Source organism: Aspergillus vadensis, assembly GCF_003184925.1.
Source record: "Aspergillus vadensis CBS 113365 unplaced genomic scaffold BO88scaffold_2, whole genome shotgun sequence".
Lineage (NCBI taxonomy): Eukaryota > Fungi > Ascomycota > Eurotiomycetes > Eurotiales > Aspergillaceae > Aspergillus > Aspergillus vadensis.
The window spans coordinates 380,790-402,927 of record NW_020292040.1 but is presented as its reverse complement, the minus strand read 5'-3'; the positions used below and the strand labels follow the sequence as shown (position 1 = coordinate 402,927).

The window sequence follows — 22,138 nt, the reverse complement described above, 5'->3', positions numbered from 1 at the left end:
TACTATCTAGCCAACTGCTTGCTCTGAAAGATACGCTCGCAAATAACTTACATCCAGCTCCTGTATCTAGCCATAACGCCTATGTATAAGAATGAATGACGTGTCGATCATGTAATCACACGTAGCAATGGTCATGACAATCGTAAAGCCTCCTCGCAATATCAGAAATGGGAATATCCGCTCGAAAGGATAGGATTAGGCGAGAAATGCAGGGAGAGGTCGATGTATGGGAAAGTATTAACACATAAATCATGGTTTTCCTTCGCCCTTCACCGAGGAGGATGTGCATTTGTTGGAAAACACAGGGAGCTCGAATTTCCGACCGATATAGGTAAATATTTCCGCCATCGATTCCTTCTCAATCATCCCGTCTGCGAAATTGTCAAAGGCAGTGCGGAGAATGAACATGACTCGTGAGATCAGACAGCCCGGGATGTTCTGGGTATAGTATTTCATGCTGCGGCAGATGTTGCACGCGTACTGATATCGTTCCTGGAGTCCAAGGACGCTGACTAGTCCTGGGTCGGTGGTGGAGATGATCAGGCCCAAAGCCCAGTAGAAGGTCATTGATGTCGCCAGAAGCAGGTCCGGGTACATGATATTTTGTCCCACTATTACTTGCATTGTGCTGGGGTTGCGGCACCTGAATTTAGGGAAGTCGTCGGTTGGGTCTGCTTCGCTTGGACTTTCCTCCCATGGCCCGCCGGACGGGTATGTATCGGCATACATGTTCTTCCATACTTGGAGAAGACCTTGGAGTTCGGTGGCCCGTTCCCAAATGGCACTCTGCATGTTGACTAGCTCTGATGGGGGCTTGTCCCCCCCTTTTAGTAGCGCGGAAAACTCGTCAACTTGGGCAAGATATCCCGGGATATGCACTGCAACATCCAGCAGGCGTTGTAGGATGTCCTTGGCCGGTCCGTCTCCCGGCCATGGGACTGTCAACCAATCCTTTTCCGCAAGGAAAGTGGGCTTCCGATGTACCAAGGCTGCCGTGACCTGGCCAGTTTGTCAGATTCGTTCCTAGGGGCAATGTTGATAATCTTATCTTACCCAATACATCCGAAGGTCAACATACAAAGAGCGCTCAATGCCATGTCGATGTCGATATGGTGTCCGAGTCCGTAAAAGCTCCAAACCACCCAGCTGATGCTTGAGAAGTGAGTCTTTGGATGTTTGCTTGAAGGCCTATTCCGACATTAGCGAGGGATCGCGCAAGCAACAATCAGGACTCACTTCTATGATAGTAGCTAGAAGAACGACGACAAGAACCTCGGTCGACTTGCCCTGCTGAGGGTCATACAAAGCATGTTGAAGAGAGCGCAAGACTCGGAGGTAACGCGAGTGTCCAGCTACCTCGACTGAGCGGTTTCCATCGCGCCGGCCAGCGAATGTGAGAGATGCCGCTTCAAATGCACTGCACAGAATCGGCGAAAAGACTCGCAAGGACCGAGCTTCACGTAACGCGATGGTGCCGCTGACTTGGGTGGGACTGAAATCATTGACCAAGCGTTCAACATAAAATTCAATTAATGCGTTGGCTAGATTGGGATCAGTAAGGATGACTTTCTCTTTCAACAACGGTGGAGAGGAGGAACGACCTGGACCCTGGTGAGCGAAAGGGATATGCAAAGGTCGGGGAGGGTATGATAACCACGTACTTTCTTTACGTGTACGTTGCTCCTCCAGCGCTACTGCGTTGGGTGAGGCCAAAGACTGATTGTCTGCGGCCTTGGAAGAAAGGTCTAATTCGTCCAATGAGTCGTCTCCATCGTCAACCGAGTTGTCCGACTCCTTGATGGAGTAGAGCGCCTGGCTGCTCGGTAGCGATCCGTCTTCATCCTTTATGGCGGGAAGGTTGGCGAGTTGGCGAGCTTCGGCAAGCTGCTGTTTCAGATTCTCACAGGACCGAAGAAGGTTCTCGATTAAAGCCGACTGCTGAATGTAATGGCGGTCCCGCTTGCTGGTGCCGTATTCGCACTCGGACGGTGTACCGCGCAGGCAGCAGGCACCGCACGGCTTTACTCGGTCGCACTGTCAAGTCGCGCGTTAGTCAGGAGGGCACGACACCACGATGGTGAGACCTGCTCGGCATTTAAGACGGCCCCCAGCCCCCAAAGCACGCGCCGCGAACAATGGGTATTGATTTTAAAGACAACCATACCTTGACTTTGCGTTTGTGGCAGTTTAAGCAGGAGTATGTGGGTCGGATCTTCTTTCGAGAGCCCGCTTTGGCAGCTCCCGAAGCCTCAGGTGGATTGTTTCTGGCGCCATCCCCAGAAGACATCTCGTTTACTTCGCGTCCTGCTCGGCGTCGTCCAGAATATAGCGGGCTACTGAATGGTTTGGTCTGATGGAGCGGGGAAGGGAAATCGTCACTTGGCCCAGGAACACTGACCGTGTCGCTGTCAGGCAGAGAGAACAATACTTATGCGAACAGGAACAGGAAGCAGGTTGCTAGATTGTTGGTGGGCGTACAAAGTCTATTGTGACACTCATTAAACCTTGGGGGGTCTCTGGATTTGACTCGTAGCTCCGGCTAGTAAGGATCATAGAGACACACTTGAGTGGTGGCTTACACCAGGAGAATGACGATGTTCAGAGACCATCGCTTTCGTGGGCGACTCTTGTGCACCTTATTCCGACCTGTCTTGGTTCCGAATGATCCTAGACCGTGGCTCCTTGAACGCTAATTTCATGCCGGCCTGTCAGATTTCATGCTAGGGCCCTGTCGGCTGTCCGCCTTTTATTTGTGACCGCGCGGATAAGGCAGAGGCGCACTCCGTCCTTCCGTACCTCTCTCACTCAGCTGAACGCCCGCCGGGGTTTGGTCCTGGCTCTTTCCTGGTCCTTATGTTCCCGCTCTCCACTATTGGTGCAGGGGGCTATAGTGGAGGTCGCAACAACCAGACCAAACGGATGATGATGCGATAACGGACGTTGCACCAGAATATCCTTGTGACCTATCACCCCATCCAAAACAGAAAGAAAAATAATCTACTCTGTACCGCGCGCGAGTAATCGATTGAGCAACCAATGTCTCCCGCCACGCTCCTCGGTATTTCGGCACACAGCGACGTACCGGACAGAAGGCTCCAGATGTGTCCTGGCTGCCTAGGCTTGTGTGATATGGCTAAAGCAAATGCAGGCTCGTTGAGGCGGGAGCCATTGGGGGGACCTAAAGGGGCGAGGGAAGACAACCCCCTCTCAGGCAGTTGGGGGATCTTGCAGGGATCGGCGGTTTTAGCGTCGTGCGACAGGCTCGAAAAGCGGTGGTGATGCTTCGCTTTCCGGTTGGTGCGATCGGGGCTGGGGATGGACAGCAGCTGCATGGTCAGTCGAAAATGCAATACTATGGGGTAGGAGAGTTGTCCAGTATCCCTGCTAGACGACTCTATGACATTTCAATCAGATGTGTCTAAGCCGGTTCATCAACAAACGGCGTAGAGCTTTGCAGAGGCAAGCCTAAGAAGCGACAGAGACCCTGTCAGCAAGCGATCCAGCGCCTTTGGCCACGCAGACTAGTCCTAGTGCCGCGCTTATGTATGTCTTGCGCGAAGAGAAAAAGAAAAAAGGCACCACGAAGAAGCAGAAGAAAAAAAGAAACAAAGAAAAAGGCGAACCAGATTATCACCAAGACAGCAAGGGTAGGAATCAGACAACTAACACACTATAACTAGTAATGTCTCTCCTTGCAGAAATTCTTGAACTCTTCACGCATACGATCCTCATGGGAAACGTTTTCTTGCTTATGACAAACCGTCTAGCATTTTCCTTCCACGGGATATTGGTAGAGAGAGAAAAGAGCGCACTATAACATCTCGCTTATAGTCTATTCCGATGTTGATTCGTGGTTTCCTTCGGCCGGAATAGCCAGCAATTTCGGACTTTTTTCTCATCCCTGTCGCTGAAGGTCTTCGGAAAAGGAATCGAAACAATGTCTAATGCATGCATAGGATGATATGATCGGGAAAGGAGTCGAGGGGCAGGTGGGTTGACAGAGCGGAAAAGAGCGAAAGAGGCGAGGATGAGATAATTGAAGTCACCTGCTCTCGCCGTCTCTTTCCACTTCCTCCTTTTCTACTCTCTCCATCTCCGCCATCCGGAATATGACGCGCGCAATATTTAGGAATGGAAAAGTCAGCCAGTAGCGAAATCGTGATCTTTATATCCTGACGTTGTCAAAGTGATGTACCAGACTCGAAATCGTAGTACGATACTTCCATACTGCGGTTGTCCCTCATGCCTTTCTGATCACCGATCCTGTCCATCTACACACAATGGCGAAGAGGACAGTCAGAACTAACGAGATGCGAGTACAGTAACTAATTTCTTTCCCTTTCAAGGAGAGCTTGGGAGGAAGAAATACTCATATTGACGAAGATACTTAGCAAGTTTGACCATCCTGCTACCGGCCGACGGTCTCATTGCCGAGAAACAGTAAAAGTAATAGTTTAAATTTATACAATCTACCTCTCATCGTACACTATACTATGAGACCGTATAAACTCGATATTTTGCGAGGTGCCAGGGCGCTCCCAAAAGGCTTTCATCGGTCAGACCTGTCATCTCTGAGCCTTCCATGCTAGAATGGTAACGACGCCAGGAAGTAAGATTCGTGCCGACATTCATGTCTAGCCATCTCCATGACATCAGAACTACTACCTACTTTTTGCTTTTCCCCTTATTTATGCTTAACACAACTAAGTACCCAAGGAGAAATTGGGAGGGGGGAGGAAGGGAGGACCTGGCAAGGAAAACAGCACTAATCCGGGGATGGCATGATCGCAACCGAGCAGCTGGCTAAGCACCCTGTTGTCGACAAACAAAGAAATCTCCTGGGCTCTTGCGAGCCTCGTCATTTAACCCGGTAACTACCGGTCCCTTTCCTCCAACTCATACCAGACCGGATTTAGTCTGGGCAATCCACCAAGCCTTCTTTGGAATTGCTTCTTTATCATCATTACCTGCCATATGAATGTGCTCTGATTGTTTCAGTCATCTTGTTCCCACATGAGTCGCCATATAAAGTACACCGAGTCAATGGCTTTGGAGTCATGATGGTTGGGTGCCAGCAGAGTGATGCCTTCGTCTTTGATCTTGTCCACTCGGCTATTCAAAGAGTCTGTATCGATCTACTCAAGTGATGTCCTCCCTGTTGAAGGATAGGAATTATCTTTAATATAATAGGCTGATCACAAAGTATCGAAATAGACTCTGCAAAAAGTCACCTTATATAGCTCAGAGACAAGTGACGGTAGTGATCCACAGCTGGCTTGGTCGACTCAAGAAGTCATCGACTCTCGAGGAACCTTTCCAAATCCCGGTTCGGGAAAGTGTTTGGTCATTGAGAAAGGTTACATCGCCCCAGGAGTGTATATACTTACTATCCACGGAAACCAACGTTTGACGGGGACTTACCAGACCACAAAATATAAGGGCGCCAGATCGTCAACCTCTCTACGGATATGCAATATCTGAATCTCGGCCATTGACACTTCCCTACAATCACAACTTGGCCTTTGATTCGTCATCAAATCCGACTGCGAAGCTGTAGGCCGGGTCATAATGCATAGCCCAATACCCGTCCCAGATCTTCTTCGTGACCGGACCAATCTGCCCCCGATTCACAGGCTTGGCATCCAACTCAGTGATGGGCATTATTCCACCCGCTGTCGTGCACATGAAGATTTCATCACACCGATATACCAACTCGACCGGCACAGCCTCGAGGTGAACTTGGATCCCACAAGCTCGTGCAACATCAATGACACTTGTTCTGGTGACACCATGTAGCACACCGCGATCAGGCGTATAAATTGCACCGTCCTTGATCAGAACAATATTATAACCAGATCCCTCCGTGAGATGGCCATCTCCGTCCGTCAAGAACGGGTACATAGAACCTCGATCCGCAGCCTCGAGCATACCTCGAGTGAAGTCACCCCATTGTAAATTCTTCACGGTAGGATCGATAGCCCCTGGTGGCACCCGACGAACAGTTCGCGTAATGACAGCACTTCCACCGACCCGTTGGACCTCTGGATCCATGACCCAGACATAGGGTTGCACGAACATGTACAGGTTGTTTACTAAATCCTCCGGCTTGACACCGCGAACGCTCTGCAGTCCCCGCGTCACAATCAGAGCCACATATGCGTCCTGGATACCGCTTTGCGCGACCATCCTAACCAGGGTTTCCTCCACTTCATCGCGGGATAGAGGCAACTTGAGACGCGATTTGGCGCAGGCCAATTCAAGTCGAGAGAGGTGGTCGTCCAGGCGAAAGAACCGACCGTCCCAGACGGAGACGACATCGTAGGTTAAATCACTGCGCAGAAAGCCTTGGTCGATTAGGGGGATGCGGGCCTCCCTGAGGGGAACTAGTTGTCCTTCAACCCAGGCGATACCCTTGGCGTAAGGATTTTTACTGGCTTCTAGTGTCGCTCGACGAGTGGCATATCCAGTAAGAATTTGGTTCATGGATGCCATGATGCAGTAGACCGAGGTATAAGGAACGATAGTAGAACTTGAGGTCGGGTTTCGTCTTGATGATGGCCGAGAAGTGAGGGACACCCCAGGGGGACGCAAAGTGGCTAAGAAGGATGGAGTCGAGACTGACGTGTCTCCAAGGCAGGCTACCACGTTTAAGTCGGATCGGAGAAGTGTGCCTATCAGAGGTGCATCATACTGTCGGTGGGACACCAGCATCCTTGCCTACCGGGCGGTCGAATAAGGCTCCCATCGAGCGGGGACTGTCCACCCGGGAATTCGGGACCGTTGGACTGCTGTCACTCACTACTCCTCGGTTCCTTTGCATACGCATATTTCCCGGTCCTATAATGATGTGGACTATGACCCCTGCGGCTAGAAGGTGACAAGGTTCAAGGGGTATGATATCTCATACTCATTGTCAAAAGAGAACATATATTCTATGTCACCACAGTCCACTGTCTGTTGCTAGGGAGCCAACGAAAACTAGACATACGCCTCCATCCGCCCTTATGCTGCAACCACTATAGGCTTCAGAGGATAAATGTGTTCCCTTTCCCCTTCCCCTCTGCTTCTCATTCCAACTTGTACAATTAGCAAGATGATACAGCAATTGTTAAGATCAGGTCATGCTACGCGCCGACTACCCCCTTTTTTCCTTTCGACAACAACAGGGCTCGTTAGAAGACACACATTCCGCGTGGTGGACAAGGCATTCTATTCGCATTCAACGGCTACGAGGAAAGCCCGGGGAGATTTGCGGATGTATCATACACCGATGTCTCACGATCACTCGACACCAACAGATCGTGGTCGCGATGATCGCGATGGTGTACACCTAGATCTCGATCCACATCATTACACTAGTGGGCGCTGGCTTCGCAAAGACGATGAGGAGCGAGCCTCTCGCTACATTCAATTCGACTTTGATGCCCTCTGTCGCAAAGTCCTTACTCTATCGCCAGGTGCACGTATCATCACGAGATGTCAAAAATTGGAAGGTGGTTTCAACCGGGTCTTCATTTTCGAACTGGACAACGACAAACGAGTGGTCGCAAGACTTCCGTTTTCGCTGGCTGGTCCGGCACAGCTGACTACCAGTTCTGAGATCGCAACGATCGAATATCGTAAGTTACTCTCATCATTCTTTCGCTTCACTGGCTTATGGTGCACTCTGCTCTTCAGTGCAAGGCAATACTACCGTTCCTATACCCAAGATACTCGCTTGGAGCAACGATGCCACGAGCATCGATAATCCCATTGGCAGCAAATACATCATCATGGAGCATGCAACTGGTGTTCAATTGCACAAGAAGTGGCATGAAATGGGCGATAAAAAACGTATCAAGTGTATAGACGCAATCTACCGGAAGCTTAAAGAAGTGGTTGACCTACAGTTTCCGTGCTTTGGGAGTCTGCATTCTATACGCAGTCCCGTAAGCCCCGACAACAGGCGTGTGCTTGACGGAGACTTCTGTATTGGGCCACATTGTGGAACCAGATACTGGGACTGTGGCGTTGGAAGCAGCCAAGCTTCACATTATACAAAACCCAACCGGGGGCCCTGTGGGTTATCAAAATCACTGCCCCCCCACGGCTTCAGTATTGGCTAACGAACGGCTAGGGAATGACCTTTATGAATACTGCGATGGCCTTATTGATGCTGGTCTATCGAGGCTTCCGGCTGTGGATTTGTAAATGAAACGATGACCGATGTATCATGGCTCAGTTGAAGAAACACACAAGATGCTTCTAGCTCAGACGCGAGACCTGATGAGATGCATGTCTCAGGATCCCCGGATAAAGGACTGTGCGACACCAGTATTGTTTCACCCAGACCTTCACAAGAGGAACATATTTGTCTCAGAGGGTGATCCTTCTGAGCTAACGGCTATCATTGACTGGCAGGCCGCTAGCGTTGAGCCGGCGTTTTGGTATGCGGATGAGATTCCCGACTTTGCAACGGAGAATGAGGTCTGCACTAGAGCATTTGATGTCTGCACCCAATTTCTTATACCCACGCTCTCAAAGCCGAGATTGATCAACCAAAATCTATTCCGACCATTTCGCTACAGCTACAGGACATGGAAGGATGGGGCTGCGGCACTACACCACGATTTGATTGACACATCTCAAAACTGGGAACAGCTAGGTTTTGCAAGACCATGTCCTTACGTAGTCCCTCCACCGCATAAACTGGCAGATCATCAGAAGAAGTATAGACTTTTTGAGGCAGCGCATAATCTGCGTTATGACCTCGCAGGCTTGCTCAACACGGCCACTGATGGCTGGGTGCCAACGGGTGACTGGGAGGCGGCGCAGACAGCGCATCATGAGATGTTTGATGGAATGTTGCAGGCCGTATTGACCAATCCTGAAATTGACGATCCAGATGAGCCTGTGAAGGACGAAGAGACACTGAGATCCATATGGCCTTTTGATATCTGGGGTCTACCTTAGTCTGTTTGCCTGGACAAATGTGTCATCCCACAATACCCATCACCTCACGAAACTATTGAGCACTTGTGTTACGGGGCTACGGGATAGGGGCTTGAGATGATAAATCAGAACTTCCAGAGATGGTTTAGATTCCGCATTTGGCAGCTTGAGAACCTTCACAGTCACCGGTGGAAGTAGTACCACCACGAACTCAAATCACACTTTTATATGAAAAAATGAATGAGTGAAATATCAGCTCGACAATGGGGCGCCATTCTCGCCTTCTGGGGGCGAGCAGCCCGAGTGGTCAATGCACAGGCTTCCAGAACAGTGTTGAAGAAATACATCATGTCGGATAGGCCGGCCGCTTCTGAAGATATGGATCTACTATTGAACCAAGATCCACCTTATAGCGGGCTAGTTTATTGTCCGCAAGTGATCGACCTCCCGCGTGTTCCCCCGGTTTGTCGCTGTCAGCAAACTTCGATAGTCGATCGGCTAACTTCTCCGTCAGATGCTCGGCCACGCGTAGACCTCGTATCCATGAGCTAATATCGCCCTTGCTTTCAGGGACCCCCTGATACCGGTGAGGCGATCTTCTGCCGTTCATACCCTTAATCGTGCTTCATCCAGCGATCCCCCTCTAGTCTAGTCTCTCTCCGCATCCGCACCCTCCCTGCATATGTTTCCACTTACGCCATCCTACCCATGAGGAGCAAATCGGAGGCCTGAGCGGTCCTTGTTGGCCCCATTGTCCTTTGCATCCACTCGCAGATCCTCTTCTCCTCGGACCCTGAGCGTGGCGACCCTGGTAGACATTCAATAAATCTCCCACTCTCCTCCCTCCCCCTCACTACCACAAACCATCCTGTCAACCATGTGTCCCCCTCACCCATGCTCCTCAAACGCGACACCCCTTCAGGGCGCCTTCTCCCCGACATATACCGAGACTCCCATCAAGTGCATATCTTCACGGCCTTTGCCGCCATCGCCTGCTACAATGCCATCGAACTCATCATCCTCTGTCTCTCGACCTTTAAACGCCGAGGCAGCGTCTACTTCTGGTCCCTCCTCGTTGCCTCCTTAAGCATCGTCCCGCAGTGCGTAGGATATATTCTCCTCTTCTCTCGACCCCAAATCTCGCCCTACGGCTCCGTCACTCTTATCATGATCGGCTGGTGCGGCATGATAACCGGCCACTCACTCGTCCTTTGGTCCCGTCTCCATCTCGTCCTCCAGGACCCTACAATCCTTCGATATCTACTCCGTCTCATCATCCTGGATGACATCCTCCTCCAAATCCCCATAACGGTCCTCCTATACGGAACCGTCTCCACACATTGGAGACTCTTCAACCACGGATACAACATCATGGAGCGGATCCAGCTCGTCGGCTTCTGTCTCCAAGAAGGTCTCCTCTCCGGTCTGTATGTCTGGGAAGCTGCGAAGCTGCTACGACTTCGTCCTGAAGACCGACATCGTCGTATTCTAGCGCAGCTAATCGGGATTAATATCCTGGTATTGATACTTGATATAGCCGTCGTCGGGATTCAGTACGCCGGGTACTATGCATTGCAGGTCATGTTCAAGCCTGTCGCTTATAGCATTAAGCTGAAGCTGGAGTACGCCATATTAGGACGGCTGGTGGATGTTGTCAAGAAGGTTAATACTCAGGAGTCATTGAGTACTCAGGGCTTTGATATGATGCCTTCGTCGTCGGAGGGATTGAGACCGAGAATTGAGAATCATGTAGATGGTGGCCTTGGTGGTTTTCTGTATCCTCAGAAGGTGTATACTTCGTCTCGTGGGTCTTAAACGTCGGTTTGTATATAGTTACGATAGAATTGAACGGCCGCATTAGATCAGAGAAGATGTTTCGTATTTTGATTTCTTAATGACACTGCATTTACACTCACTGGTGCTTGGTGCCAGTCCTCCTTCTTTTCCAAGTATGCTTTTCCACTCAAATGTAACTCCATCCCATCGAACGCTAACTTCCACAAGTGATCACACTATCACCATATCCGACATGCAAGTCATTCTCCGCTATGAACACAACGCAGTGTACACGTCCCCATCAATTTATGCACCATAACTCCCTTACCACCATTCTGAACACCAACCCATCAACAACATGTACCACAACAACATCCCAGCCCTCCCCATGTAATCAATCACACCAACTCCCACGGATTAATACTAGTATCCCTCATCCTCTCCCTATCCTCCAACTGTCTCACCCTCCTCAACGTCCCCAAATGCATCTCCATTTCCGTAACAGCGCGTCTCAAGAACGGCAGATCGTCAATCGTCTCCGGACCCAACGGAAAGGGCAGAATACTTCCATCGAGTCGAGAAGTACCGGGCGAGTAGGCAACAGCCTCCCTCCTCTCTGATTTTATCTCCCGATTCGAGTCCCGCTCTTCATCACGACTGGTATACCCCATATCGCTTCCGCTAGGTGTTGGAGTAGTAACCCTCGGTCTGAGATTATACGGTCTCGAACGAATGAATCTGCGCCCTCTTGCCCTACCTCCACCCCTACCTCCACCACGACTACGACCGGCAGCAACAGCAGTAATCAAATATCCCCTTGACCCAGATGGCGGTGGAGTCGTAAGGCCAATCTCGTCGGCCCCATCTTCATCCTTAACTCTAACCGGAGTCTCAGGTTCCTCAACCTGCATATCTACCACACAGTCAGCCCTACACACTCTCCCAACCAACTCCACCCCCAGAAAGACGAGTACTTACTAAAACTACACCCCCTCCTACTAAACCGACACGCCGCACAAGCACCATGCGCACTCATTCCCTCCCTGGTATCGAACCCCACCACGCACGTCTTCCACACGCTCTTGCCCTCCCTGCAATGGAGGCATGGCTCCGGTGGCTCACATCCGCGTGTCTGTGCGTATGCTGCCGTCAGAGACACAACGTCTTTCACTGGTCGACGGAGCGGTTCGTTGGTGGTCTCGTCGATGCGCCATTCGAGGTGTCGGAGGATGGGCAGTTGGTGGTATTCCAGCATTGAGGAGCTGGGGCGGGTGCCGAGGAGGGGGAGGTCGTTGTGGGTTAGGCCTGGGAGGACTGGGTTGGTTGGTTAGTAGGGGGTTTGGAGGGCTGGGATGGGGGATTGGGGAGGGGGGAGGCGTACGCTCTGAGGGTGGGATTTCGACGCGGACGGAGGGGATCGGGCTGGGGGTGTGGTTGTGGTTGTGGTTGTGGGAGGATGGTGGTGAGGTTGAGGGTTGGGGTTGGGGGTTTGATTGGGCGTAGTTGAAGATTCGGAACATGATTGGGGCTGGTTGTGGTGGTTCTTGCATTGGGATTGTAGTTTGGATTTGGGAGTAGAAGGTAATAAGATGCTGATGGAAGGGGAAGTTGTGTTGGAGATGAGTTTGTCAGAGGAAAAGGAGGGTTTGAGATCGAAGATATGGAAGAGGCTTGATTATGGTATGGAGTGTGTTACTTGCTACTAGCATCGGGGCTGGTTGTAGGGCTTGCTTTGCTGGTGGTAGTTGTGGGACTGTAGTGAATGGGATTGTGGTTGTATCTGATGCTGAGAGGGTATAATGGCAGTGTGCTGAATAAAGTCGATCCTGGGAAGGATATGTGACTTGCCTCTGTTATGTGAAGGATAACACTTGCTTTCGAGTCCGAGATGACATCGAACTCATTCCGGGGGTATTCAGCAGGGGGCTTGTTTGATTGTATGTATGAAATCATCCAGGCCTTCTATATGGGGTTGACTAGGAGAGACTAGGTATTGGCAGTAGAGATGGAAAATATCAATTCAGGGCTATATTACTGGTTATACAACCCATATAACCAGACCAACATCATCCAGAATGACGCAGGTGAAGAAGTCCCCACTGGTATCAAGCGCCGAAATACATTCCATCTTTCCCATCCACTTCCCCAAGCAGCAATTCTCTCAATGCCTCATCGGCACCAACCAGCTCCTCCACCTCCTTCGCAAATCCCTCCTTCGCTTCAATTACCTCGTCATCTTTGGTGATCTCCTCATCTGGATTCTCCAAAACCATCCTCAGCAAATAGACCACGCCCTTTAGGTGCATCTTTAACTTAATCAACTCTTCCTTTCCATCTTCTTTCCCTCGCTCCGCAGCCTCCTCGTCAGCCACGGTAAGCCAACATGCCGCCACGGCACCCAGAATCTCGCCCCTCCAGCGCCAAATCCTCGGGTGTGCATTCAGAATCACAGCTCTGGTAACAGCCACTCCTGCCAAAAGGAGAGGTGGACACGCCGTCCCGAAGGGATTGGTCAGCGTACTGTAGATGAGCGGGATGATTTCCTGTAGGTACTTTGTTGTGTGAACTGCGAGATCGAAGAGACTATCGTGTATCTTGTTTAATAGAAGAGTAGACAATTTCGGATGTGGAAACGAGGATAGCGTAGATTGTGTCCCGCCGGAGGGTGTCAGGGTGCTAATATGGTGGAAGGAGGGGATGAGGTTCTCGCGAAGGACTTTCGTTAACTCAGTGATGTAGGTTTGTTTATCCTTGGGTAAGTAGCTGGTTTTGAGGAGTAGGAAGAGGGTTGGATAGGCTGTGCTTAGGAGACGGGTGGAGTCGGGTTCGGGGGTTATAGTGGGTAGAGAGAGGAGACATGGTTTGATGGCATCGATGAAGACAGAGGAAAGATTGGTACGCTTCAGAATATCGGATTTGGCTTGCTGAATGGGTTGCAGGAGATGGGTGAGAAGAGTGCAGCCGTCGGTTTTGTTGGGGTTGGTTTCATCATCAATCAAGGCAAGGATGGGTGGGACAATAAGGGGAAAGTGGGATTCTAGACGGCTTATGTCTGACGCCTGGAAGCTGTTAGTGGCAAGTAATATAGTCAGTTGAAGATGGTTTTACCTGATATTGTGTTATGATCCAGGAGAAAACGGTCGTCGCGTAGACATCTGAGGATCGCCATGGTTTCGACTCTGGGTCAAGAATGCTGGTATCAAATCTGGGGAGAGGGATAGGGTGCATGTCCTTGCGACCTGCTGCTGTGATGGCGGGGTTCCTGGTCCTCGTGAAGAGAGGTCGGATTATGTCCTTGAGGATGGTTTCAAGGACAGCCCAAAACGATGCCTCTGGTGTCGGGGGTGATGTTGTGCGAAACCTTTCAAGAATGGCAGTTGACGCCGTTTGTGACTCATCTGTTGTCCACGGGTCCGCTTCGGAAGTGAAGCTTGCTAATGCAAGAATGATGTTTGCCACATCTGCTGCTTTATGAACTGGAAACTGAGAGTCCAAGGCTGCGATCACGGATATTGACAGTGATGATCTCAGCTTGTCTTCATGCATAAGAGCGTTCTTCTCTTCTGGGCTACATTAGTATATTTGAGCATATGAGAGGGGAAAGCTTTCAACTCACCACTGGGCTCTTCCATGGATTCCACATACACTGCAGATGGAAGAGCATGCCTACTCGTCCAGGCATAGATGTGATTTGCTGCGGCAACATCAGGCTCTGATAATTCATTGGAGTTCCGAAGTCTCAGGAACTCCCGAGCGAAATACAGGTTTTCAGATGCCTGTAGTAATCAGTTAGCAACACTGTCTCAGTACGATAACAAAATGGCTTATCATACAGTTGCATTGTCTTTGTCCTCGTGGGCTGAGATGGTGTCCCATAAACGCTCCAATTCTCCGGGAACGACGAGCTTGTCCAGCATCGAGTCTGGGATGTGTGCATCACCGCGGCGTAGGCACTCACGCGCCACTGTTCGTAATTCTTCTACCGACATGCCTAATTACCCCACTATTCATCTAAGAATGGTGTTTGCGGGGACGGAGAACAAAATGTCCATAGAAAGTTAGATTGGGGCAGGTTACTCGGAGATCCATCGCCGTCGGCAAATTTACCGAGCGGTAAGAGACGGGAACCGAACAATGGCCCTACAATGTCCCAATCAGGCATCTAGATATTATTGGACTAGTACAATAGGTGAACAAGAAGTTATCATCCAAGCAGCCATGATATTTCTATTACTATGTAGAGATACCTAGCTCTTCCTTTCTACGGGACAGCTCTTCAAGCACCTTTTCCTTCTCGGTAACCTCCGGGTGCAACAGCTGCCATTTGATCGACATATCCAAGGCTTTCGACATCCAGGGCCCTGTCTTGCAACCAAGAGCCTTCACAATCTCTCCGCCGTTCGCGAGGGGCTTCAGTTCAAACACATCCTGTAGATCCTGCTCTTTGATGTAGGAGAGGAAGAGATCGTACGATTCCAGAACTGCCATGACGTAAGCATCACTTTCATATCCAGACAATGGGCGTGGGAAAGTCCTTACCGCTGGTAAACTCGCCGCCTCGCATAATTTCTTGGAGAATGGAAAGAAGTATACAGAGTCTCCAGTCCTTCTTCCACGAGCGGATGTGCAGTCCGACCTGCTGCCGCACCTCTGCTGCAGTTCCATCCATGCGTCCCTCGAGGACAGCATTCTTGATGTCGGTAATGGCCTGCCAATTATGTGCCGCATCACCAATGACGGCGATTGTCTTGTTATCTGCTCGCAAACTGTCTCGAGCTACTTCCGCAGTCCGGGCCGGCAGAGGTTTCGCCTTGGGTCCCCTCGCAACGCGGGTTGGCACACTTGACCATGGAGCAAATGCTGCAATCATCCACGCGTAGTAGGACTCAAGTTTGTCGCGTATGAGGAAATCGCAGACATTCTTGATGATCATGGGGTCATCATCATGAGGTTTCAAAATTCTCCCCAGCGCATTGTATGCAAGTGCCCATGACGAAGTATCTGCTTGTGCATCATCCTGGTGGTTGGCAAAGATGGTCGGGTATAGCCCAAGGTGGTCAATAAATTGCAGTGCACCGCGGGGATCAGGACCTGGAAACTGTGAGCAACCATCAATGCCGGCTTGGACGTTACAAACCTTGCAGCATCTTTTCTAGCTCCTTGCCCACCCGTTCTCTGCTGATCTTCAGCTTGAGAGCCTCCCCGATAAGCTCATTTCGCATTGCCTCCTGAGTCTCCTCTTCGATGTTATAACCCAGTCGGCTAGCAAAGCGAATCAAGCGCAGCACACGCAATGGGTCGTCCTGAAAGGTTTGATACGGTTCCATCGGGGTACGAATGATCCTCTTGTGCATATCCTCCAGACCTCTTTCAGTCAAATCCTCAACCTTGGACTCGTTCAGATTGTAAAAAAGCGCATTGATCGTCGCATCGCGGCGCATAGCGTCTTCCTGGGCTGTGCCAAATTCCATCTGCGGGTTTCGGCTGTCTTCCGAGTAGGTCTCCTTTCGTAGATTCACGAGATCAATATCCAAGCCGAATATCCTTGTCGTCACTGTCTCCAGGTGTTTGGACTTCTCCGGGTTCGCCTCGATTTTATGTAGGCTAGCAATCGCATGTTTCAACTCTCCATTGGGCTGCTTCTGTCGGTACTTCTCCAAGTTTTCCGGTCTATCCATATACTCCTTGAGGAGCAAACCAAACTGATATCCAGTCATGTTGTTGATACCGACGTCCACATCGTTGCTGCCCACCCCTAAGAGCTTGTCCCGCACCCATCCACCGGTAAATCGCAGTATCGTAGGCTCTGTATCGTGGCGTCCTTCTGCCACATTCTTCTCGTGTATGTATTCTGCGACATCGAGTAAGAGGGATTTTAATGTCGATTCGAGAGCGGTAAGTTCAATGGTGGGAACGGTATTCGCGGATTGAGTCATGGTGTCTCCTGCAGCGCCCGGATGCGGGGCAGCTTCAGGTATGCGCCGTCTTTTGTTTGTTCGCTGAGGGGAGAGGCTGGAGGATCTCCGACGGCTCATGGAAGAGCTGTGCGGTACGGATGTAGACCGGAGGCTATTTATACAAGCACGGGGTATCAACGGGGAGATTCTGGGAAGGAAAAGAAATCCAATTGCGGCGGAAGCATCAGTTGGCGGAGAGAGAGGAACGGTCAGGCGGAGTAGGCGGCGCTTGGAAGGCAAGGAGAAGAGGGATGATCTGAGCATGGGTAGCAGCCATCCCAGGATGAGTCAAATGGACTGACGAGTGAATGTACTCTATTGAGTCATGAGATGGTCAGCCTTGTGTTCCCGATTACAAGCAGAGCGCATCGCAGGAAGAGAGTGGAGGGGATCAACAGCAGCGCCTGAACAATTAAACAATTGCCCGGCAGATCAAGTGGAGGATCATCACCGCCTTCCGAGCCGTCAACAACAACTCAATCCATTAAACGAACAATGAAGCTTGTCGCAGCTCTCCGTTCGATGACAGTCCACTGGTAAGCCAGTCTGCTTTCCTCATTGACACCAGAATATATATATTCTGAAAAGCAGTTGTCAAAAAGAGTGCCTCACCATCATTTTGTCCCCCGACATTAGCTGCCGCGAGGGACGCATTAGCCCAACGGAGCTGTTCGCCCGACTTGCGCTCTGGGATTCGCCCGCGGTGACTTGGCTTCAACGCATCCCTACAACATTGCCGGATTCCTCCCGCCATTCCCTTTCTCCTGACAATTCGCTCCGAACCTCACCACACCACATCACTCCCTTTTTTTGTCACTCTTCCGTGGGATCACTCCCCACCCGGTCCATGGGCTCTAGGGTCATTTCTACTCTTGTTCACAGCGCATCCCACGCCACTCGGAGTCCATGACATCGCCCGGAGATGCGGCTCCGGTCAAGCCTCCGCCGTCGTTCTCGCCCGGCGTTCCACGTGTCGCATCCAAGTCGAGATATCCGAATCAGCGCCGCGACTCATCACCGGCTCTCGATGCAGACCTGGTAGATTCGAGGATCCGCTCCCCGACCCCGCCCCTGACGGCCACGACGGCAGAACTTCCGATTAGGTCCGCATCACCTCGTGCTCCTTCTTTCCGATCGTCGACTCCACAATTAGCCCGATCATCCCTAGGATCCCCGGTCGAAGGTCGTTTCGATGGCGCGGAGGAGATTCGTTCTCTAATCATACGCTCGTTCTCCCCGGTGGTTGGAGTCTATGCATCAGCGGACACCGATGAGTTGGTACGACAGAAAGGCTTTGCTGGTGGTTTCTGGGAGTTGATTCGCCCTTTCGGCGAGAATGTGCCCGGAAAGTTGGTTATAAGGGACAGCGTGGGGTCGAGTCGTGGCTGGGAAGACTACGGGGTGCGCTTCGTGAACTTGGCCAGCAACAGCCCGCCCCCTACCAATTCGAGCTCAGGGCGAAACCCCTCCCTGGCACAGGTGGAAGAGGTCTTGGAGAAGCAATTGGGCACGGCAGATGATCCGCTGGGCGGATCAATGCGCCCCAGAGATTTCTTGAATTTTCCTACAACATCCCCTTTATACAAAGTATTTCTTCGACACCTTCTGTCGATATCCTCGGCCACGCCACATGAAACATTTCGACATCCAGTGGCCAGCGTCATTGCTATTAGCTCACGCAATACTGCCCCGCTTGAAACCCTCAGACAACTGTATGCAGATACGAGCAATGGGCCTAAGAGGTTGCCAGATTGGTGTCACTCTGAATACCTCCGGTACTACGTGCTCGTGCATGACGAGGATCGGGATGACATTGCAGAATCGACCAAGCTGTACGACCAAATGAAGCGTCATTTTGGGTTACATTGCCACTTGTTGAGGCTGCGCAGCAATCAGTGCGTGGTCACCGATGATGACAGTGTTCAAGTACCGGAATGCGAATGGCTCTCGCCTCCCGAGCGACTCTCGGGTGGAGCTGGTATGACTAGACCCCTGCATCTACAGTACCACAATTACTGACGATCAACAGAGCCCTTGGTTGACCTGGATAATAATGGTCTTTACCTTTTCGACTCGGATATTATGGCAATCAAGGCCTTTATCCGAGAGCTAGTTGCGCAGTCCGTCGTACCATTCATGGAAAACCGAGTCGCTGTTTGGAATGACCAGGTGGCCTCCCGTAGGCGCGGTATCAGTGGCCGATTCATGTCCATGTCCCGAAGATGGGCGGGGTTCGGAACTGGCTCTCGTTCCAGCCTCACATCCGGAGGAGCTAGCGGGAACTACGATGTCGCTCACGGTTACTATAGGCCTGACACGCCTGAAGCACTTCTGCGTAAAATGGCTGACTTCGCGTTCATGCTCCGCGACTGGAAGTTATCAGCATCCACGTATGAGCTTCTTCGGTCGGACTATGCGAACGACAAGGCTTGGAAGTACCATGCGGGTGCCTACGAGATGTGCGCCGTAAGCATGCTTCTCAATCCGGCCGCAATGGGGACCAAGGTGAAGCTCGACGGGATCGATCAGATGTTCGACACGGCATGTTATTCCTATCTTACACGGTGCTCAGACGCACCTAATGCACTTCGTTGCCTCACTTTAGCCATGGAATTGTTGAAGTCTCGTGGGGGTTCGGCAGTGGAAAGCGCCGCTCGATGGGCCATGCGGGCCATGGACCTTGGGCTAGTTGGATCCATCGGCCAGGGCCTTTTCAGTGAGCGTGTGTCGGCATGCTATGCGGCGAGGTCACCGGTGAGCGGAATGAAATGGGGCTCTCGACGTAGGAAGGCTGGAATGTGGAGTGTATTTGCCGCCGATATGTGGCTTCGTCTGGGGAAACCATCACTAGCATCGGCTGCTCTCGAGGAGGCGGAGCGGCTATATGCAGATGTATTGGATGGCGATGGGGGATTTCCAATGCCCGAGATGCAAACGTTCGTTGACAACCTAAGACACGCCGTCAAGGTCGAGTACTTAGAGGCCCGAGGGCTTGACACAAGGGACGAGGCAGCCACTGCCGAAGCACTGGGCACGGAAGAAACCAGCGAGAAGCTGGACCGGCGCATGAATCGCAAATCTTTGATCTCGAATCCGCTGGATTCGGGCGGTCTTGGTCCGGCGCAAGGCACGAGAGATGATGACAATGCAGCCAATGACGACTTCGAACGAGCTTAGGGACGCAATTATGGTGCGATGGGCGCATAGGTTTATACAATACCATAGACATGTGTCAATTAATATTTCTCTACGTGTTTATGCTAAATTGGATTCCACTATCTCTATAGTCCTAACATATCCGTAGTCCTCAAAGGGTAGACCCTTACCGCCTTTCAGACCGCTCAAACCGGCAGAGCCTAGCGAGCCTCGTTCTGAATATCTCGGAATTAAGCGGATTTAAGGATATCCAGTCCCCAAAAAAAGGCTCCGAAATCTGTTGAAAATTGGGCGGTGGCAGAAAATGATCGCCAGCTGCAGCATGACCATAACACGTGACTAGCTCTTATCGATAAGATGACCTCCCCGACAACCAACGCTAAGGACGAAGTGGCCCATTTATTGACATCAGATAGACATCCTGATACTACCTCAGTAGCACCACGCACGCACGGGGGCTATCCAGCCTACACCGACGGTGTGTACATTTTCTTTATTACGAGTACTCAATATAGACCACATTTAGATACATTTACATCCATTTTATCACAGTCTCACTTTACATACTCATCTGCCACTTACCATAACAACCACCATGACGACCCTCCTTCAATACATCCTCTCGCAGGATTCCTTCAGAAAGTCCGTCATTGCCCCGCTTTACCCTCCTGTTTAGCCACTGATACTGACATATTATCTGTAACTGCAGGAACCGCCTCCCCTCCCTCTACTCAGACTTCCCCATCCACCGCAAGACCAACCCCGAGGGATACACCACCAATATCGCAGCCTGGGAACATGCCTTAACCTCCGCCGCAAAGCACGGCTACATCGCTCCACATGGGCCCGCCTCGAAGGGCAAAGCGAATCACTTGATCCTCCGAGCTGATGAATCCTTGCTACGTGATCTAGAGATTCCGGAGTGTGGACGGCCTGTCGCACTGGGTGCGGTCTTTGTATGTTACAACCATATACATGTATATGAGGGGAATGGGGTGTACAGTGACTAATGATGACTCCGTGTGGAACAGGACGAAGCGACAAGGAATCGAACCATGGTGCCGCTGCATCTTTATCGGACTAACCCAGCGAGTTTGCGCAAGCCGCAGTGGGGGATTGATACGTCTGTGTTGAGTCCATGGGCTGTCATGAGCTGGGGTATGAAGCAGTTGAAGGGTGTTGTGATTGGAGGCGAGGAGGCGACGCCGAGGTTACAGCCTCAGGAGTTGGTATTGGTGGAGAATTTGAAGGTAGGTTGCGTTGGCTTAGGTTCGGTTCGTGGTTGTTGGAATGGGTAGGACTAATGAGGTGTGCTTATAGGAGGCTGCGGACCGTGTAGTCAAGCACGCCACGGCGAACAGTCCGTCCAAAACGGACTTGGTTTTTTCCAAGGAAAGCTTCGTGAACGAGTTCGCGGGTGCTTTGGATGAAGGAAGTCGCTTGTCGGATGCGGATATGGATGTGCTGTTACTGTATATGTCCCGCGATAGCGGTGCTATTGCGTACGATGGCAAGGTATGTGTCTTTATTCCTATGTCTCGGTGTTTTATCTATACCATGTAGGATGCTAATTATGTTGCAGACCATCAAATTCAGAACCAGTGACGCTCCAAAAGATATCACAGAGCAAGATACCGCCGTCGCCTCTATCAAAACGCTCATGGCGACTATGAACAAGCAGGTGGAAAACCTGGAGAATAAAATCACTGAGCTTAATGCGACTGCCAAAATGGCACTGCAAAACAAGAACCGCGTTTCTGCGCTCTCGGCTGTGCGCTCTAAGAAGCTCGCGGAGCATAATCTGAAACAGAGACTGGATACTCTGATGCAGCTTGAGGAGGTATATTCCAAAATCGAGCAGGCGACGGATCAGGTGCAATTCGTCAAGGTCATGGAGGCAAGCACCGGCGCACTTCGGGGCTTGCATACTCAGATCGGTGGTGCAGAGAGGGTCGAGGATGTGGTAGAAGAGCTGCGTGAGGAGATGTCCAAGGTGGATGAGGTCGGAAACATCATGAACGAGGCTGGTCCACAGATTGATGAGACTGAGATCGACGACGAGCTGCAGGAACTGGAGAAAAAGGAGCGGGAGGATATGGAAGAGAAGGAGGCAGAAGAGACTCGCAAGAAGCTTGCCGAACTCGACAGTCTCCAGCAGGGCGCTCAGGAAGCCGCTCGCAGAACTGCAGCGGAGCGAGCTGTGGAATCGGAATTGGAGGACCGCCTGTCGAGGATGTCGGTCGAGGAAGGTCCCAATACCACTGCTTAGCGCAAGACGATGAACAAACCTCCAGGGCCTGGTACCTGCACAATGCGCA

General features: G+C 51.2%; 8 protein-coding genes across 8 annotated transcripts; 4 read left to right on the top strand and 4 right to left on the bottom strand.

The window, feature by feature from the left end:
* Positions 1-249: 249 nt before the first annotated feature.
* Positions 250-2,287, bottom strand: BO88DRAFT_330433 (Zn(II)2Cys6 transcription factor domain-containing protein; the record flags this gene model as incomplete). The annotated part of the gene is made up of 5 exons (XM_025702632.1): positions 250-999; positions 1,054-1,188; positions 1,237-1,541; positions 1,662-2,034; positions 2,165-2,287. 5 exons carry the CDS (start codon positions 2,285-2,287, stop codon positions 250-252), a joined length of 1,686 nt encoding a protein of 561 aa, XP_025567107.1.
* A 3,221-nt stretch (positions 2,288-5,508) lies between these two features.
* BO88DRAFT_421713 (aminotransferase class IV) lies at positions 5,509-6,492 on the bottom strand (the record flags this gene model as incomplete). The annotated part of the gene is made up of 1 exon (XM_025708535.1): positions 5,509-6,492. One exon carries the CDS (start codon positions 6,490-6,492, stop codon positions 5,509-5,511), a length of 984 nt encoding a protein of 327 aa, XP_025567106.1.
* Positions 6,493-7,255: 763 nt separating this feature from the next.
* Positions 7,256-8,952, top strand: BO88DRAFT_440608 (uncharacterized protein; the record flags this gene model as incomplete). Its single annotated transcript, XM_025709812.1, has 5 exons — positions 7,256-7,619; positions 7,678-8,058; positions 8,117-8,186; positions 8,249-8,318; positions 8,341-8,952. 5 exons carry the CDS (start codon positions 7,256-7,258, stop codon positions 8,950-8,952), a joined length of 1,497 nt encoding a protein of 498 aa, XP_025567105.1.
* Positions 8,953-9,566: 614 nt separating this feature from the next.
* BO88DRAFT_400947 (uncharacterized protein) lies at positions 9,567-10,842 on the top strand. The gene has a single exon (XM_025705718.1). It carries the CDS (start codon positions 9,826-9,828, stop codon positions 10,744-10,746), a length of 921 nt encoding a protein of 306 aa, XP_025567104.1. The 5' UTR covers positions 9,567-9,825; the 3' UTR covers positions 10,747-10,842.
* Positions 10,843-11,105: 263 nt separating this feature from the next.
* Positions 11,106-12,227, bottom strand: BO88DRAFT_331563 (DUF3716 domain-containing protein; the record flags this gene model as incomplete). Its single annotated transcript, XM_025702683.1, has 3 exons — positions 11,106-11,620; positions 11,686-12,021; positions 12,089-12,227. 3 exons carry the CDS (start codon positions 12,225-12,227, stop codon positions 11,106-11,108), a joined length of 990 nt encoding a protein of 329 aa, XP_025567103.1.
* Positions 12,228-12,812: 585 nt separating this feature from the next.
* On the bottom strand, positions 12,813-16,643 carry BO88DRAFT_421710 (tRNA adenylyltransferase; the record flags this gene model as incomplete). Its single annotated transcript, XM_025708534.1, has 7 exons — positions 12,813-13,766; positions 13,816-14,243; positions 14,378-14,483; positions 14,541-14,698; positions 14,973-15,188; positions 15,247-15,798; positions 15,845-16,643. 7 exons carry the CDS (start codon positions 16,641-16,643, stop codon positions 12,813-12,815), a joined length of 3,213 nt encoding a protein of 1,070 aa, XP_025567102.1.
* A 535-nt stretch (positions 16,644-17,178) lies between these two features.
* BO88DRAFT_379611 (TRAPP III-specific subunit 85 family protein) lies at positions 17,179-19,938 on the top strand. Its single transcript, XM_025704493.1, has 2 exons — positions 17,179-18,642; positions 18,694-19,938. Exons 1-2 carry the CDS (start codon positions 17,571-17,573, stop codon positions 19,839-19,841), a joined length of 2,220 nt encoding a protein of 739 aa, XP_025567101.1. The 5' UTR covers positions 17,179-17,570; the 3' UTR covers positions 19,842-19,938.
* Positions 19,939-20,415: 477 nt separating this feature from the next.
* On the top strand, positions 20,416-22,089 carry BO88DRAFT_330400 (putative vacuolar sorting protein SNF7 family protein; the record flags this gene model as incomplete). The annotated part of the gene is made up of 5 exons (XM_025702629.1): positions 20,416-20,462; positions 20,530-20,776; positions 20,852-21,070; positions 21,141-21,335; positions 21,403-22,089. 5 exons carry the CDS (start codon positions 20,416-20,418, stop codon positions 22,087-22,089), a joined length of 1,395 nt encoding a protein of 464 aa, XP_025567100.1.
* Positions 22,090-22,138: the final 49 nt, after the last annotated feature.